Source organism: Pundamilia nyererei, unplaced genomic scaffold (assembly GCF_000239375.1).
Source record: "Pundamilia nyererei isolate P.nyererei 1_Seehausen unplaced genomic scaffold, PunNye1.0 scaffold00088, whole genome shotgun sequence".
NCBI lineage: Eukaryota > Metazoa > Chordata > Actinopteri > Cichliformes > Cichlidae > Pundamilia > Pundamilia nyererei.
The window spans coordinates 223,814-238,740 of NW_005187489.1; the positions used below are offsets into that span (position 1 = coordinate 223,814).

At 42.3% G+C, this 14,927-nt stretch overlaps 2 protein-coding genes across 2 annotated transcripts in view; both read right to left on the bottom strand.

Moving 5' to 3' along the window:
* sdsl (serine dehydratase-like) lies at window positions 1-5,325 on the bottom strand. Its single transcript, XM_005738929.2, has 9 exons — window positions 5,190-5,325; window positions 4,051-4,204; window positions 3,927-3,963; window positions 3,699-3,838; window positions 3,526-3,614; window positions 3,206-3,439; window positions 2,989-3,119; window positions 875-961; window positions 1-739 (listed from the first exon to the last, which is right to left on the bottom strand). The coding sequence occupies exons 2-9, from the start codon at window positions 4,195-4,197 to the stop codon at window positions 636-638; spliced, it is 969 nt and encodes a 322-aa protein (XP_005738986.1). The 5' UTR covers window positions 4,198-4,204; window positions 5,190-5,325; the 3' UTR covers window positions 1-635.
* A 797-nt stretch (window positions 5,326-6,122) lies between these two features.
* LOC102200859 (apoptosis-stimulating of p53 protein 1-like) overlaps window positions 6,123-14,927 on the bottom strand; it is a 46,282-nt gene continuing 37,477 nt past the window's right edge. Inside the window, exons 14-24 of the mRNA XM_013912366.1 lie at window positions 14,790-14,920; window positions 14,463-14,690; window positions 14,151-14,369; window positions 12,764-12,914; window positions 12,610-12,647; window positions 12,162-12,529; window positions 11,924-12,061; window positions 10,393-10,526; window positions 8,827-8,993; window positions 8,539-8,738; window positions 6,123-7,697 (exon numbers count right to left, since the gene is read on the bottom strand). Of these exons, the coding sequence (XP_013767820.1) occupies window positions 7,656-7,697; window positions 8,539-8,738; window positions 8,827-8,993; window positions 10,393-10,526; window positions 11,924-12,061; window positions 12,162-12,529; window positions 12,610-12,647; window positions 12,764-12,914; window positions 14,151-14,369; window positions 14,463-14,690; window positions 14,790-14,920 (1,816 nt within the window). The 3' untranslated portion in view covers window positions 6,123-7,655. The remainder of the gene's footprint in view (window positions 7,698-8,538; window positions 8,739-8,826; window positions 8,994-10,392; window positions 10,527-11,923; window positions 12,062-12,161; window positions 12,530-12,609; window positions 12,648-12,763; window positions 12,915-14,150; window positions 14,370-14,462; window positions 14,691-14,789; window positions 14,921-14,927) is intronic.

The following is a 14,927-nucleotide window of genomic DNA, read 5'->3' on the forward strand; positions in this document are numbered from 1 at the left end:
TGCATGGCAAACACTTTATTTTTATCTCGTTGCTTTGCTCTGGGTTTTATACTGTTTTTTCCATTGCATGTAGTCAAAACTGTCCATATTTGATGCTCTCTCCTTTCATGCCGAACACCACAGGGATCAGAGCAGAGATACTATCAGTGAGCAAGTGCCGTTTCTTGCTACGAGAGTCACCAACCAATACTCACTTTGTTGTCAACACACATGTGGGTAAACACAGTGTCACACTTCACTGAGACTTACTGCGGGCTTTCTGACAAACAAAATGGAAAAAAAAGATGCTAATACTTGTCTGAAGTGTTTCTAACTTTGAGGCACTTTTGATTAGAGAGCTGTGACACCACCATGTGACAAAACTGTGTAACTGCATGCTAAGCAATAATTACTCAAAATGACATTTAAATTAAAACACTTAATAACTTATAGAGATTTAGCTCAGTTACTTAACATATAATCACACTAAAATATTATAAACTTTCTTTAAATTATATAAAGAGACTTTTGCTTTTAAATTTACAGTAAAACTGCACATTTCTTTATTTTTCCTTCCATTCACTGAAGTTTTTTCATCGTTATACACACACCCTGCCCACACACACACACACACACACCTGCACGCATACAAAAGTTTAACTCTGCAGTTTGTGCTTCAGGTTGGTCAGTTGCTCCATGTTGATGGTGGAGCCACCGCACACAATCATCAGCAGAGGGCCCATGAGAGCTGGCAGACGACCTAAAATGAGGAGAAGCAGTAACTGATGTAGTCATTTCTCTGAACTGAGAAGGTCTCAACTGTCTCAGCCTGATGGACTGAAGTACTCATCAGCTGCTTCAGTATGAAGAGAACAGAAGGAAGGTGAGGACTTACCTTCATTTTGTAATCTGACTATGATACCGCTGTAGACAGCTGCCAGCGCTGCTCCACACGCCATCTCCACCAGCACGCGTTCCTCATCTGCAACCGGCATGCCATCACATTAACTCTGGTGCAATTTCCACTTAGTTGTGCATAATTTTCCAAACATTTTCCACTATTCAGCAAAGCCACAAAGCAGCAGGCTTAAAAGTTACTGATTAAAAAGTTTTGTCATGGTGTGAACATTGCTGCCATAGTTACTGAAGGTAGAGGTATTCAGGCCCTTCACCTGAATTCTTTGCATGCGTGAATCATCCAAAAACCAACTTAAAGTGGACCCGCTTTGTACAATTCACATTTCCTCTGTAGAAGCCAGTGAAGGTGGCTCCGGCCTCTGGTTAGGATGCCTCCCTAGTTTCTCTCTTTGCAGGTTTCCAGTCACACCCAACTGGGACGAGATGCTGGAGTAGACCCAGAAACAGCTAGAGAGACGATACATCTCATCTGGTCTGGGAATACCTCAGGATCTCCAGGAAGAACAGAAAGTTTTGCTACCCTTTAAAGCCTAAACTGTCCTCTGACTGGCTGGCTGGATAGGGCTCCTGACTTCATACAGATATGAAGTTCAAATAAACCGACAGCAAAATGTTTCTAAAGTCTCAATGGAGAAGTGTTTGTTCTGTTATAAAATGATAAATTAGCATGTTTAGGGGCTTTTGTGACACTGCATTTTATGAGGGAAATTTAGGCAGCATTTTACTGCAAAACACAGAGGACAGGCTGCACTGGAGGTTGCCAGATTAATATGAGAAGATTAATGTGAGAGGGAAGAATTTAAAGTATTGCTGCACAGATCTGTGTTCTTTAGTTACATATTTAAGTTTATAGTGCAAAGCAGCCCTAGTCTAATATTTCACAAAGTGTTGTGCTATATAAGATTAGTATATGTTTTGTTGTATTAGATAAATTAACTACAACTGATGTTGTTCAGTATAAGTTAATAATAAGTACCAACAAGTATAGTGCTTGAATAAATGTGCTAATAAATTATTGCCTTCCCCTGGCTGTAGCTCTATCATTAATCATTAGACTTTCTCTGCTCACAAGAGGGCAGAAAATGGCTTCCACAGGCCTGTATGGTTTGCAGTTAATTTCATTCATTCTGGGGCATAAAGACATGCTTGTCCAGCAGCTCGAAGTGAAGAAAAACATTGTACAGGGAAGCCAAACTGTCACGGTCCCCGTGTCTCTCTGGTTGGCCCACGCTGGCTACAGGTTTTGTTGTTGTTAGTTTTGGTTTTTTGTCTCTCCTCCTCCTCTCTGCCTGGGTGGAGCTCATTACGGGCTCTCACTCTTGGCCCACGCACCCGTGTGATGGTGTCCACCTGCGGCTGATCTGGCTGATTTCCCCAGCTGCTATTTAAGGCAGTGGCACAGAGCAGCTCACCGCTGGAACGTCGAACCACCTGAGTTCGTGCTCGCGGCATATTCAAAGAAGAATCGCTTACATGTGTTTTATGTTGTGGAACTAACCTTGACCTTCTGTCTGTAGATTCTGGACCGAATCACCGGACCTGTCCAAGTGGGGCAGTGTGTGGAGTGTTGGAGCGAGTGCGGCTGAAGAGGAGTGCGTGTGTGTGGAGGAGCGGTGGCGGTGACTGAGTGGAAGAGGAAGCGTGTGTGTGGATCCCCCCCCTTCTCTCCCTGGAGCCCTGGACCCCCTCCCAACTCACTGTACATATATTTTGCACTAAGGTGATCCCTATTGTAAATAAATCCCCTTTTTGTTTCCTTGAAAGAACTGTCTGCGCGTGAGTCCGTTCAGTAGCCATGACACAAACGAAAGCATTTATGTACAGGAAGTCTTTTACAGAGTAAAACCTCATTCTAATTTTCTGCAAAAACCCTTCTTTATACTCCTTATTATCAAAGTAACCGTGGAAACTGGAGGTATTAGGATGCACAGGATAGAAACAAAAGTCTACCATGCTGATTTGGACACTGACTTAATAGCAATTGGTGAGAATAAATGTGATGCAATATGAAGAAAAAAAAAACTATTAAAGATTCATTAATTGACACTCATCACCAAGCTTAAAGGCAAATTCAGAGGAAAAAACACTCACCCAGGAATGTTTGGATAGCGTGCAGAGCCTGCTGGTCGGTCACCAGCTCAGAGATGATTGTCAGCTCGCTGCTCTGGCTGTAGTCGAAGGCTTGTTTACAGGCAGTCTTCGCTCCAAGACATTTAGCCTCGCTGTGGAGAGGCAGTAGGTTTGATGGATGAGGGTACGTTCGAAACACTTCATTGCAAAAAACTTTTAAACTCCTTTAAAGTCAAACCTGGTGATGTCATCTAAAGTGACCAACTTCCCCGCTTTAATTGCAGCATTGAAACAGTGTGCCCCCACTGTTTCCATCGCGACGATGGGCACGTCTGTCCAGCCCACATCCTTGAGGCCCTGGATGACCCCACACAGGAGGCCCCCTCCGCCCACAGACACCACCACAGCTCCGGGCTTCACGCTGGGACCCAGAGAGGCAGTGACCTCTGCAATCATACTGGCGTGGCCTTCCCTGTATGGGTGAGTGTGTGGACACAGGTACAGTTTGAAAGTGAGTCGTTTTAAAGTGCTCTGTGCTTTAATGAGGAGGTTCTCTACCATAGCAAGGGGTGATCGAATGGAGCAACATAAGTAAGCCCTTCAGTTTCTGCCAGTTTGAGAGCCTCTGTGTTGGCATCATCCCAAACCTGCAAAGATAAGAGTCTTAGTCTTCTTTAAAAAAAAATAAATCTAAATTCTGGATTTTAAACCATCATATCAGTGAGCTTCACCTTGCCTACAATTCTGACAGTAGCACCCTGATCATGGAGTCTCTGGACCACCAATGGAGGAGTGGAGGAGGGAACTATGATGGTGGCTGGCACGCCCATTTTTTGGGCGGCATATGCTGCAGCCATACCTGCATTACCACCTGAAAAAACACCACCTTCAATACTAAAGAAACACACTAATGACACTGCATTGTAATGAGAATATGATGTTTAACAGGACAGAGTCACCTGAAGAGCAGATTACTCCTTTGGAGTGTCTGGCGAGCTGCAACGACACATTAAACAGTCACTGTGTGACAATGTGGATCTGAAGAAAGGGAGCACGCGTGAGGGGGGCTGTAAAGATTCCCACCTGCTGGCAGAGGTGCCCGATGCCACGGATCTTGAAGGAACCAGAGGGCTGTGCATTCTCCATTTTTAGATAGACAGTGGTTCCCACCCTCTTGGACATGTTGATGCTCTCCAGCAGCGGTGTCTTCAGGTGGAAAACCTCTGCCATGGTGCACCTAGATGCCAATGAAAGAGAAGCAGTAAAAACTCCACAGGGTGCAAGTGGGTGGTACAGTGGAAAAGTTGTTCATCTTTTATACACATTTTCATCTTCTGTTAAGTTTATTGGTAGTCAGAGCACAACTATCACCAGCTCTCAGATTGCAGTGCTGAAGAAAGAGAAGAAACAAAGAAGTTGCCTCTGCACAATTTGTGTTAATTTAAGGCACTGAACTCTTGAGTCATTTTTCATTGGTAGACTGTCTTTCACATGTAATTTCACTTTAATCTTTCTGATCTGATTTAAAATCAACTGCATCATATTTTATTAGTAACCATGAGAATATCACCCCCCCTTCTCTGTGTACTGTATTCACCTACTGTGAATATTGTAACTTTGATTTTTCTAATCTCATCTATTCTGTTTATTACTGCACAAATCATTTCTCCCACTTTCCACCGAAATCTGTAAAACCACCATCCTTCACTTCCTTCCTTCCATTGTTGTTGCCACCTTCAGTTTCTGCTTCTTTCCTGATAAACCCGAGTGTTAAATTATTTTCCTTGGCTTCCTTCGAAACCTAATCTCACATTTTCCAATGATACCAAACGTGCCAGAGCACATAAAAACACCCCAATGTGTGAATTCTTTAGTATTTCTCTTGGAATGCCTGGTCTATTGCCTGTGTAAATACACTGTAAATGGGTTCGTTTTTAATATTAACTACTATCACCGTTTGAATTATGTACCAAGCATGGGCAGTGTTGCTTTCAATAATAAAATAAAATGTCCAAAGTGGAAAATCAGGTATTTATATTCTTCACTTTAATCTTCAGCAGCTCTCTTTAGGGGTCGAATCTTCTCGCCTCTGTGGCAGCAAAACCTGTCTGCCAGCGGGACTTTATTAACACAACAAAGCAATAATTAACATAAAGCGTCCGAAATGCTACGTTGTAATTTGGGATATCAAATACAAACCATTATATAAACCTCTGACTTACGTTCGGTTAAAATGTCTTCGTGAATGAGCCCCGCAACAAAAATTAATCAACTGTTTTCTTTTGGAAAATGTATTACAGTTTCACCAGACGCTACGCTACATACGAATGTAGCACATTGTACCGGAAAAGCATCCAATAGTAACAAGACTACTTCCGGTCACTGCTTCAAAATAAGTGTTTGATTAAAACCAATGACTGTAGAAACTTAAAGTGAATTTACTGCTGGAAACAAGATTATATTACGTTTGCCTAAAATAAACTTAAACTAAGTGTAAAAAAAAAAAAAGCATTTTAGACAAATAAAATTACAAGATAACAAAACTAAATAACATAATTGTCTAAAAAGTGTCTTAACAATTCGTCAGTTTCGCCAACTATGTCAGCACACCAACTCTGAGCCAGCATGTAGGCATGTAAACTGGGTTTTTACATGAGTATGAGTATGTGTGTTAGTAGTGTTTTGTAATTTTGTACAGTTCTGAACTCATCAAACAACATCCATTTCACAGTGAATACATTCTAAACTCCAACTAATAAAACTAACTGAAGTGAACAGTTTAACAATAAGAACTAAACTGGAAAACTGCCCAGCTAACTCACCTGATTTTGAAATTTCCCAACAGATCGGTTTGTTTTTTGAAATTACAAAATAAAAGGCTGACAGTTTTCTGTAGTTCAGTTCCTGCATTAGAGTTAAATTACATAACAAACGCCACAGTAATTGAATTTAGGATTTTAATCTGGAAAAATTTTACGACTGAAGAGCTTTCTGTCGGTGCTGGCTCTCCTGAATGACCTTTGAACTTTAAGTCCCATCTAAAGTCCACGGTTTATTACTTGAGGCTTGTAATTATGTAAGCTCACGTGTGTCTGCCTGTAACTGTTCCAGCTGTGCATTGTTTGACAAAAAAAAAACAACGAGCTGAGTCATTGTTATTTTTCTCTGTAGGGATTATAATTTCTTTATTAATATTGTACAGTAGCTGTATAGTTACAGTTTGCATATACACAAAGTGATGGTAAGCACTTCTCAGAACAATATCTCACTCTCACACCAAACATCACTCATCTTATTGCTTCATATTTTACACAGCTCGTGCTGAAGAAAACGGCGCTTTATTTTGTGGCAAACCTTTCCTGTACACTAGGTGGCAGCAGTGAGCAGCACCAGCACTGACACATGAAAAGAAACAGGAGCAGCGTGTGCTAGTAATGAGAAAAATAATAATAGAAAGCAATGTTTTGTTTTAAATAAAGCAATATAAATCAGGGCCAGAAGCAGAAGCAGTGGAAGCAGTTCTTCCTCCACTCACGGCTAATTTAGCCCCATTTCAACACTGACACAGGTTCTCTTTCCCAGGCCAGAATTAGGCTTTCCTTGAAGCCACCTTTCTGAGCAGCCACAGGACCTTTAATTTAACACATTTAACAGCAGATTGACAGAGTAGCGTTTAATTAATGGGTTAATCGTCAGTTTTTACATGAGGGTCGGTATCTTTAGTCTGAAGAAAAATATGCAACAACTAGCAGCATTTTTTTTATCTCCTCTAAATAAAAGTATCACCCATCCTTCACTTTCACACCCTTTTCTCCTCATTCTTGTTTTCCTTCCTCTTTTCCCCCTTTCTCCTCCTTTACCCTCAACAACCATTTTGGCAGTTGAACACATGTACATGTGAGAGCGTGCATTCATCCCATAATAGTTGACAAATGCTTGAATGTCAGATTATGAACTCAGAAACAGCCCATTATTCTGACTTGACTTCAAACCTTTTTGCTTCACCGTGCGTGGGTGGATGCAGATCCCAGCTTCCACGTGTCACAGTCTTGTGGTTGCACTTCCAACTCTTTTCCTCTGATTCATTTTCTGCCGAAACCTGACTCCCATTAACGTTGTTTACCCTCCCCTCACTTTCCTCTTTCCAGCTCCACTTTCACATTTCACATCTCACACGTACTTTCAGCCTGTAAATTTACTGCATTTACAAACCTTCACGCCGTGCAGCGTGAAGGTGTTTCCACTGTAGCTGAGAAAGAGCGCATTCCTTTGCTATGTCGCTGATGAGGCTGGCATTATTTTAAATTAACACAGTACAAAAATAAAGCGACATTTAAAGAATATTTGGAGAATATCAGACAGAGCTTTATGACTCCAAGCTCATTGTTTCATATTTTAAGCTGCGTGGAGCTTTAAAAAAGCTTTAATTGCTTTTTTAATACTCTTTTTTTTTCATTCAGCATTTCTCATGCAGCTGAACACTTTGAGCTATGAATTTACGTCAGCTCTGCAACATCTCGGTGAAAATGCACACTGCATCTATCACGATTTGGCTCTGTTGCATCCACACAAATAGAAGAAAGTGGCTCCATCTTTGTCCTCCCCTCATTCTGCTCCTTCTTCTCCTTCTTCTTCTTCTTTCCTGCATGCATGCCCCCTCTGCGAGCATGAGGCGCCTGATCTGGGCTTTATGCCAGTGAGCGTTGTCTGGGTTTGATCCTTGGATACAGCTGCAGAGAAAACAAGACAGACACAGAGAGCTAGAAAGAGCAAGCGAGGATGTAGGTGAGGTCACAACATCATGTCAACATGTTCTCAAGGTGCCTGAACATCTGAAGGCCAGCAGACTGAGGGGCATCGTGTGGGAAGAAGGTCTTCCTGCATTTGCATGTTATCTGTGTGGTATAAACTGAACAGAACATAGGACAGACAGGTACTTGACATACTCTTGCTGCTCTTTTACACCATCTATGTGACGCCAAGAGTTGGATGGGGCAAACTTTTCTGCAGTTAAATACCTCAAAATCAGAAATCTCATCTTTTCTAAGTGTCCTTGACGTCTTATATGCTAACATGAAACCAGCTGCTTGAAACTTCAGAGCAGAATTTCAGTCAGCCCTAACCTTTGAATAAAACTGGACTATTCTTTGAAATAAAATCCTTGTCAAACACACATGAAAAGTTTCTCTCTTGCCTCCCACAGAGCAGCATCTCCACTTCCTACTTTCACATAACCCCTAATCTGGCTTCTCTCCACTGGCCTTCTGTATGTCTTAGAGTTGATTTTATGATTTGCTGCTACATGGCACAACTGTTGGCACCATATGAATATGTTTACAGGCTTAGATCCTCAGCTGGGTCCTCCTGGCACTGTGAAAGTAAGGTGATCGTGTTTATATCATCAGGGTCACTCTAGTCTGCCTGAGGAGATAAAACTCACAGTATCATCGACTCCTTTGAAGTCTTTCTCTCTCTTTTTGTCCTTGAGTTGTACCTGTTCTTATACTAATGTCTAACTTTCTCACTGTGATATTTTCACCAGAGTCGCTCTTTTGGTTTCGGTTCTCTCACCCCCAGCAGATTTCTGGGCACGTATCCCTCGCGGTCATTCAGGCGCGCCCACCACCACTCTGTCTCAGTGTCGTCATGGCGACGCACCACAGTGATAGCATCACCTTCGCTGAAGGAGAGCTCATCAGACTGCTGGGCTGTGTAGTCCCACAGGGCATAAACTAAACCTTTGTTCATCACACCCAACTTTTCCTGCACACCTGTGAGAGACACAACGATGACTTTAGACGTTTACCTGTGCGATTATGGTAATTGCACACGCAGGTGAGTGCGTCTGTATCTTCCTACCGTAAAGGAACTGGGAACACTGGGTGTAGCCCTCTTCCATTTCTTCACATTTGTCCGCGGCTGTTTCCACGTCGCTGATCGTTGTGGCAAAAATGGCCGCCCCTGACTCCACCAACATCTTGCAGAGGTGGACGCTGTTACATGAAGCTGCACAGTGCAGCGGGGTCCTGTGAAGACAACAACATTAAAAGGGACCTTGCAAGGAAGAAAAAAAGGAAATTTGACGATATATTATGTTACTGTAATTGCAATAAAGATCTTTCGTAGATCTAAAGCAGAGTCAGCTGAGCTTTTAGTTGCCTTAACTCGCTTGATCAAATTTTGTATGACTGGCAGAGTTTGTGACTTCACAGCAAAAAAAAAACAAAACAAACTGTTAGCATAGCAGATATCCAAAACTACCAAACTACTGTCCCTTTGCTGTTAGCTTCCTTCACAAATAGATTCACCCATAGGTGGGTCTGATCCAGCTTTATAAGCCAGTATTGGGCTCATGAATTCCCCTTATTATTAGGACTATCCCCTCTTTTTGATATCATATTGAGCTAAAAGTAGAAAAAACTGCATATACCAAGCATTTAGAGCAGTATCTGAAATCTGAAACGTTGCCTATGTTTAATATGAGCATCGCAATTCGGTCAGTATATGCAGTCCTATGAAAAATGAAGTACACCATTACCGTTTGTTTCCATAGGAATTAGAAGGGTAAGCGTTAGCACCTTTATAAAAACAGAACGAGACACCAGCATATCAGCACAAACTCCTCGTACCAGCTCTCAAGCACAGTGGTGGAGGGATGATGATTTGGGCACCTTGTAAGATTGAGTTACCAAGGGCTTCTCTGTATACCAAAGTATTCTAGAGTCAAACGTGACAGCTGAAGCTTCACTGAAACTAGGTCATGCAGGAGCACGATGATCCTAAGCACAGCAGGAAATCTACAACAGCTGCAATGGCCCATTCAAAGTCCAGACCTCCAAAAGAAAGATTGGGTCAAAATTCCTCCACACTGATGTGAGAGAGTGATGAAATCCTACAGAAAACAATTTCTCCAAGTTACTTAGTTTAGCTGCTAAAGGTGGTTCTGCAAGCTACTGAATCGTGGGCTAGATTTTTTCACAGCACTGCGCACATTCCATGTGAGAGGAAATAAAGAAAAGGATTAGGTCCTCCTTCAACATGAACATTTCTCTTTTTACCAAAGTTCATTCACTTCCAATCAAAGAAAGAAAGAAAAGATGTTCCTGTAATGCATTTTAAAACAACTACAGTTTAAATTAAACTAACCACGAAAGAATCAAATGCATCAGTAATTAAATCAAGCAACTTGTGGATACAGAGCCTAATTGCATATTGTAATCTCCTCCTTCAATACTGCTAAGGCAGCTGAGTCAAAATGAATTGGAGTCAATTATCTCTGTCACTGCTGCCTCTGAGCCGAGCTCCAGCACCGCCACCACAAAGCGTGCTCATTACTCAAACTCCCTCAAGTCCTTCATGCAGCCGCTGCTCTGTTATTGGTCTCTGTATTACTGCATGACGCACAGACCGAATGAAGGCACTGACCATCCGTCACTGTCGGCTGCGTTCACGTTAACTCCAAAGTCCAGCAGGAACTTCACAATATGGTGATGACCAGCACAGACGGCGTTATGAAGAGGTGTTATGCCTTCGTCGTTGGGCATGCTGGGGTTTTCCACCTGAAATAAAAAGAGATGCGTATAAAGAAATATTAGACTTGGAGAACGCCGGAATAAGTTATTAGCTGCTCACCTCCACAACGGTGATATCAGCCTGGAGAAGCTGAGAATGATCTCAGTGCAAAAGTCAGGAAACAACATGTTTTGAGCAGGTTGAAAACTGTTGAGTCTCACAGCCTCAGAGTGTAATAATATCAAACTGAGCTTTTTGTGGATCTGACTGTTTCCTTGAGAACATTAACTTCAGTTTAAAGCCTAAGAAGTCAGTAAGGACTCTCTTCTCCCGTGAGTGATGGCAGGGTTTCCATCGAAAGATGTGAGGCTCTGTTTTCTCTGCTGCTACAGAGTGCATCCCCGACTATAACTTGTACAGTTCCCTGCTGAGACCTCCTCTCTACTGGCACAGATTAAAGGGAAGTATTGTCAGGAAGGTACTGAAAATGCTTTAAAACTGCCTGGTAAATGGCAAATTTGTTGAGGCAGTCTGCATGTGGGTGTAATTACTGGCATGTAAAAATATTACACTGTTGCATAACCCAATGTTTTTTTTAATGCAACACAAAAAAGTAACCTTTACAAGTGTAACCACATTGTGTGATGATTTTCAGCTCTGCTTAAAAATTATCTCAAAATCTGAAGGCTCTGCAGAAGTTTCCCTTGTCTTCTAAGAAGACCAACTTTCCATAGTTGACCAGCTGCTACCTCGCACTTCAGAGACTATTTGTTCAACAGGACTAAAGAAAATATCATCAGGACAGCTTCTGAGTTCAAATGCACTCGTTATTTTTTTAAGTTTACTGTTGTATGACACAAGATTTCTGTGGTTTAGGTCATTCTCCAGATGCAGATCATATCTACTGTCTCTTTACAGTAGGGCATATCTCAAGCCTCATCACTCATTCTGACACATTTCAGTGTCTTCACTACAATAAGTTTCTTCTTCTTCTTCTGGGCTCAGTGGGATGCTGGATATCGGCTTCTGGCCCAAATCCTAAATGATAGCGATCCATTCGTGTCTCATCAGCGCTCCAACCTGATCACAGTCGGTGTGCTTCTGCTTTTTAATCACTGACCACATCAAAAATGTCCTCAAAGACCTGTCTTGATGCCTGCTCAATCATCCAGGTAAGAGCATCATCCAAACCGACGGCCAAACTGAGGTCACTTTGATGAGTGATGAAACTGAAATAGTGCTTTCAAATGTCTGTGAGTCAGTTTTCTTGTTTTAGCTTCTGCGTTTAGGAATCATTTGGAACTATGGCTGATGTAGTTATAGAAATAAATTATATTCAACTTAATTTTACCTTTGCAAAGCAACACAGTAATCTTTGCAAGTATGAAAAGTGAGACAGTGTTATAAGAGCACTATAATTGCACAACATCATGTTCTGATTTACCTCATATATGATTCTCTGCACCAGGTCAAACTCTCCCTCCAATGACGCATCCAGGAGAAGAGCCAGAGGGTTAAACTTGACTCTCAGGCCGTGACCGGTTCGCTCTGATGACGGCTTCTTCAGGTTGGTTCGCTTTACCTGCAGCAAACAGCATAAGAGAAAGAAAATGAACCTGGTGTATTGTTGTGTGACAGATGCCCAGGTTTAATGTGTATGCTTTGTGTTGTTGTATACATACCTTAGGCAGAGTGGGCGGGGCAGGAGGACATAGTGAAGGAGAGATGTGGCCAACTGAGTTTTGAGCAGGACTAGAGCCTCTCTGGTTGTTATTATTTTGGTCCTCTGGTCTCTCAGGTACAGGAATCGGGCTTGATTGGGTCGATGGTGAGACGCCGTTGCCAGTCTCTGCCACTGCTGTTGTCTCTTTGGATAATTCTGTCGTAACTGCAGGAGGAGACGAACGGCGGGAATCTGAATTCAGGTTTTGGGCTTCACTCTCTGCGGCTGCTGCAGCGACCTGTTTATCTCCACGTTCTACGTTTCCATTAGCTGAATGAATGTTGTCCATGTCTCCCAAAAGGCAGTCCGGTTGGTAGAAAGTGTTGCCTAGAATTAAAGAAGGAACTTAAATCTATATATATTTAGGCACACAGATGTCACCTGACCATCATATGTCGGTGTCTTACCTGAGCTTCCCTCCATGCCTCCTGCTAATGTGTTGAACCTGCAAAAAAAACGGCAAAAACAAATTACATTTTTACATTTTGATTCTGTTTCTGTCTTAAATTCCTGAAAGTTTTTTGTTTGTCCTGGTGCAGTTAAACATGTGGTAGCACCAACCTCTGGTAGAGCAGTTTTTGGATGTTTGGCCCCTGGGGGCCTTCAGGTTCAGTGATCGAGCTCCGTTTCTTGAGGGGCCGCGGCGCGTTGCTGAAGCGGCGGCGGAGAACCTCCAGGTCTGCATCGCTCTGGTATCGGAGCTGAGAGTGGGCTGTGGGGGACAAAGCTTTAAAGCTACTTTCTTCTTTTGTCATTTGTTCTTGGCAAAATGTATTTTTTTCTGCTCCTGTTTCTTAGATTGTATCTTTTTTCTTTTGCTGAAATTATTCCCAAAAGCTCTTCAGGATAGAGTGATCTGTGACTGATAAGCACACTACCATAACTTAATGAGAACTTTCTTTAAGACTTACAGTATAAAAAAGATATAAATGTGATATTCTGGGATTTAAAAATCTGGTCCTGCTTTTAATGATTTCCAAGGTGTGGGCTACAACTCAAGCGGGCCAAGAGAGATAGATTTTTTAAATGTCTTTTTTTAACATGTTCTCGCATCTTATTTTTGTTATCAAGGGAAAAAGTTAAGTACAAAAAGATCTAAATGTATCATTGGAAAAAGAAAGAATTAAATATATTTTATTTGGCTCACGTGATTAAAGGTTTGGGTGTGTTTCAGGAGATTTGGAAGCAGGCTGCAGTTTGAGAATGGCTGATTTAGCTCTTTCTAAGGAAGGTCCTCTGACTCAATTCTAGGGCTGCTCCCAGGAAATCAATGCTTGACTGAACAACTGACATAAAATTTGTGGTTAAATGATGAAGGAGGCTGGAATCTGCCTTAGTAAGAATAAAAAGCTAATAAGAAGAGTATCACTCAAAGAGACCAGTGAAGACACGGGGAATTTATGAAACTATGCGAGTAATATTTCTGCAGCCAGTGTGACTAAGTGACTGGGTTACTGTAATAAACTTTAAAGTGTGTAGACATGCATTTAACACCCAAACAGCAAATAAACAAATGCATTTTTTATAGTTCAAAGAGCGTTAATTTATACATCTTTTGCATATCTAGATTGCTTGAAATGAGCTTTTTCAATCCTTAGTGTCGTATTTAACATGATGTGACATCTTTTTCAGTGTGCAGACAAATATACTTTTTTTTCAGCACAAAGTTTGGCCTAAAATGTGACAGTGCATTAAGTGCTGCTCCATCATCTGCCTCCATCCTATCCCTGGCTATCATCTGTCACACCAACCCTCTGCATGTCCTCTTTCATTACATCTGTGAATCTTTTCTCTGGTGTTTCTCGTTTCCTCCTGTCGAGGTCCAGCGTTCAGCATCTTTATCACTCTTCTTATTTTAACACAAAATGTGTTTTCTGGTATTAAACACATACAGGAGAAACATTTTAACAAAGAAAGGTAACATTTATTGGTGATTGGTTGCACCTACCAACTGGGGTGAGCTTAGTGGGACTGAGGGGACGAGGGATGTTGTCCACACTGGGTGGAGGTTGAATTTGGCCCTCGCCGCTCTCTCCTCCTTCTCCTTTTCCTCCATCTTTATCTGTAGCTTCCTCCCCTGATATTTTTACTCCTCCTCCTCCCCCCTGGAGGAAAAAGACAGGGGATGGAGAAGTGGAGGAGGAGGGGAGGATGGGTTTACCGTAGACTGTGGAGAGACAGGAAAAAGGATGGGTTATTGTTTTTTTTTCATCTGCAGAAGCTGTCAAACTGTCTAAACAAGTAATTGCTGTTTAATCACCTGCTTTGACAGTAGCCCTGTTGCTCAGAGATCCGTAGTTTTTGGCCTGAGGCTGCTGTAGGTACATGCTGTAGATGGAGCTGCTGTTCATAGTAGCAGGGCCCTTCCTGGGGGACTGTGGCCTGGAGGGATGGTCCGGGACGTAGGGACGTACGGCCACCGCCGGAGGGGGATCTGTCCGCTCTGTTTGTGGGGACAGCGGGGAGGGCTGGGAGGTGGTGGCAGAACCTAAGTGCAGAAACAGAAAAACAAAGTTATACAATCAACAGGACTGAAAGAAGAAGAAGAAAATAAGCTTTTATTTTAATAAATAAAACTATTTATTACCTTGGCTTGAGTTAGGAGGGACAGAAATACGGTGCTGTATTTGCTGTGAAGAGGGGGATGATGAATGGGGGGATGAGGCGGCACCGGATCGAGGCCAACCCAGTGTACCAGGGGCAGAACGAGGCAGGGAGCTCGTGG